At 41.2% G+C, this 3,054-nt stretch overlaps 1 protein-coding gene across 1 annotated transcript in view; it reads left to right on the forward strand.

Moving 5' to 3' along the window:
- The window catches only part of LOC107697494 (protein PRRC2C-like), a 50,202-nt gene that overhangs the window by 4,721 nt on the left and 42,427 nt on the right, over positions 1-3,054 (forward strand). Inside the window, exon 2 of the mRNA XM_016498302.1 lies at positions 1,154-1,323. Coding sequence (XP_016353788.1) covers positions 1,209-1,323 — 115 coding nt within the window. The 5' untranslated portion in view covers positions 1,154-1,208. The remainder of the gene's footprint in view (positions 1-1,153; positions 1,324-3,054) is intronic.

Raw genomic sequence — 3,054 nt, forward strand, 5'->3', positions numbered from 1 at the left:
TAAAATTATTGTGCACTGATTTTTCTAGAATAACTTTTGCTGCCGAATTATCCACTAACCTAGTTTATGATACATATTTGTCATAGATTATATATATACATAGGCCTATATTTTTTCAGATTTATTGTTTATTTTATTTTTCTTTATAATGAAGTAGTCTGTATCTAGTAGATTGTAAAAGAATGATTATAATTTCTACACACAGAGAGATATAAATTCTACATTTATTTAAATGAGGGAAAAAATCTTCACTGGTATCGACCAATACCAAACCCTAGGTATCGGAATCGGTATCGGAGGCGAAAAAGGCGGATCGGAGCCTCCCTAGTATGGACATGTTGAGGTGACCCTTTTACTTCTACTGTGCTGTCTTGGCATAAGCCCTCACACCACATTAATTATGAATGGTGCCCCATGTGGCTCACGGTAGATTGCCGCACCCGCTCCCCTTATTGTCAGTTCACCATCTACACTGACATCGGCATATTAACGTGATGTGCATCATCGATTTGAACCATTGGGATTCAAAGATGCAGAGTTCTGACTGCCTTTGCAGTCCATCTCCTTCAAAGACACGCAAGTTGTAATAGACAGATATAATGGCTAGTAAAACTTGCTGGTCAATGTTTTGGAAGTGTATATATGTAATAAATTCAGCACATAAGATTCTGCCTTAACCTGGAAGTAGGAAAGTCTGATAAAAGCCTGATTGTGCATTTAATGATTTCTCTGCAAGTTTGGTGCATGGCCTTGAATAAACCTTCCAGTTTGAACCACTGAATCTAATTTAGTAATGTTTGTGAAACGAGTATAAAGGCTATCATTCGCATACGTTGTATAGTTATTCTCTGCAAGTTAGGGCATGGCCTTGAATAAACCTTCCAGTTTGAACCACTGAATCTAATTTAGTAACGTTTGTGAAACGAGTATAAAGGCTATCATTCGCAAACGCTGTGTTTGTGGAGAGTTGGTTGCTCACATGCACATTTGTCTGTTTCTCTGTAGTTGCGCAACAATGGCTCCTGGTGTTGCATTGTAGCCTGCTCTTAAGTCTGACAGGAAATATTGCTTAAAAGGTGCAGGTGGATATTAGAGAATGTATCTGGTTTTACCATCTGCTCACTGAATCTTTCATTTCTTGGGCTCTTCTAAGGGGCTGGTTCTGAGGGGTGAGGCCGCAGGACCAGACTCAATGAGTTTCCAGCGAAATGTCCGAGAAGTCAGGGCAGAGCACCAAGGCAAAGGATGGCAAGACCAAGTATGCAACCCTTAGCCTCTTCAACACGTACAAGGGCAAGTCTCTGGAGACCCAGAAAACTGCAGGTGAGTCAACTGACCATTCTTACAAACAAGCTGGTGATAATTACTAGGGCTGTGTATTGCCAACAAAGTCACGATACGATACGTATCCCGATACAGAGGCCATGATATGATACGTATCGCAATACGGGACTGCACTAATTTTCACCTCAGCAGAATTTAGTGAAACAGCTGTTTATTAAAGGTCCCATGACATGCTGCTTTTTGGATGCTTTTATATAGGCCTAAGTGGTCCCTAGTACTGTATCTGAAGTCTCTTTCCCGAAATTCAGCCTTGGTGCAGAATTTCAGCCACTACGAGCCAGTCCCACAATGAGCTTTCCTTAGGACGTGCCATTTCTGTGTCTGTAGCTTTAAATGCTAATGAGGAGGAGAGAGGTGGGGCAAGGTGCTTCGCTTGTTTGCAAGCCATGATGTCTCTCGAGGAAAAAAAAATATTGCGCTCGCCTCGCGCGGTAGTAGCTCATTTTCTCATGGGCAGGCCAAATTCTCTGGGCGGGCAAAGCAGAGAAAGGGGAGGTAACCTTTCCCCGTATGACGACAAAGGGAAGCTTCCAGATTGGGCCATCTGAGCTTTCATTTTCTCAAAGGTGAAGCAGGATACCCAGGGCTCGGTTTACACCTATCGCCATTTCTAGCCACTGGGGGACCATAGGCAGGCTAGGGGAACTCATATTAATGTTAAAAAACCTCATAAAGTGAAATTTTCATGCCATGGGACCTTTAAACACTGCATACTATAGGGCCATTGCTAACTATAGGCAGAGCAGGCAGTAGACCTCTGCATTATAACCGGCCTCCATAACTGTACCACAGTATAACAATATAGGTAATGGCATATGTTTCATGTTTACATTGGGCACTCCCCACCAGGTACAATATTATGCTTGTTTGCATCTTGTTTTTAAGCCCATAAATAATCATGTACTTGTTCTAATATATATTGTAATGTACTCATTCTATTACATTAATAAAATCACCTTATATTGCTGGTAGGTTATCATTGCACAACAAACTCTACATTTAAAACAAAAAATAAAAACAAAAATTAGAAGCATTCTTAACTAATGCGCTGTCTTCACTGTAGCTCATGTACACACATTCAGTCCCTCAAACAGATCACACTGCGTGCGCGCACAGACATTCAGCAACACAGAAACTTTAGCGCTGCCCTGCAATTTCATCAATAAGAGCTTCACCGCTGAAGAGCTACTTTATCTTTCTCGGCAAAGATTTGGTTACATAATTTCTGAAGCAATTAAAGCCACCACTTCACTGTTAAGGCTGATTTATACTTCTGCGTCTGACCTACGCCGTAGCCTCTATGCCGTAAGCTACACGTCGGTTTTCATTTATACTTCTGCAATTACACATGCAGACCGCTAGTATGCAGTGTCCACGGGCATGTTGATGGTGTAACCCAAAGTATCAAGGCAAAAGCCGAAGAAGAAGCAGCTTGTCGGAGAAGCATCAGCTGTGATGGTGGCATATAAATATCCAAGAACAGATAATTTATTTAAAACTACAAAAGGAGACAACAACGGAACAGGAGAAGATGGCACTCTTTCAATCTCCACAAGGACGTGTACCATGGCAGAACAACATTGTTTGTCGCAGACTAGGGCTTGGCATATCTCGGTATTTTCATTTTTGTATTTAAAAAAAATCTCTCTCTCTCTCTCTATATATATATATATATATATATACATACACACACACAGTGGGGACGGAAAG

Source organism: Sinocyclocheilus anshuiensis, unplaced genomic scaffold (genome assembly GCF_001515605.1).
Source record: "Sinocyclocheilus anshuiensis isolate Anshui unplaced genomic scaffold, SAMN03320099.WGS_v1.1 scaffold801, whole genome shotgun sequence".
In the NCBI taxonomy this organism is placed as follows: domain Eukaryota; kingdom Metazoa; phylum Chordata; class Actinopteri; order Cypriniformes; family Cyprinidae; genus Sinocyclocheilus; species Sinocyclocheilus anshuiensis.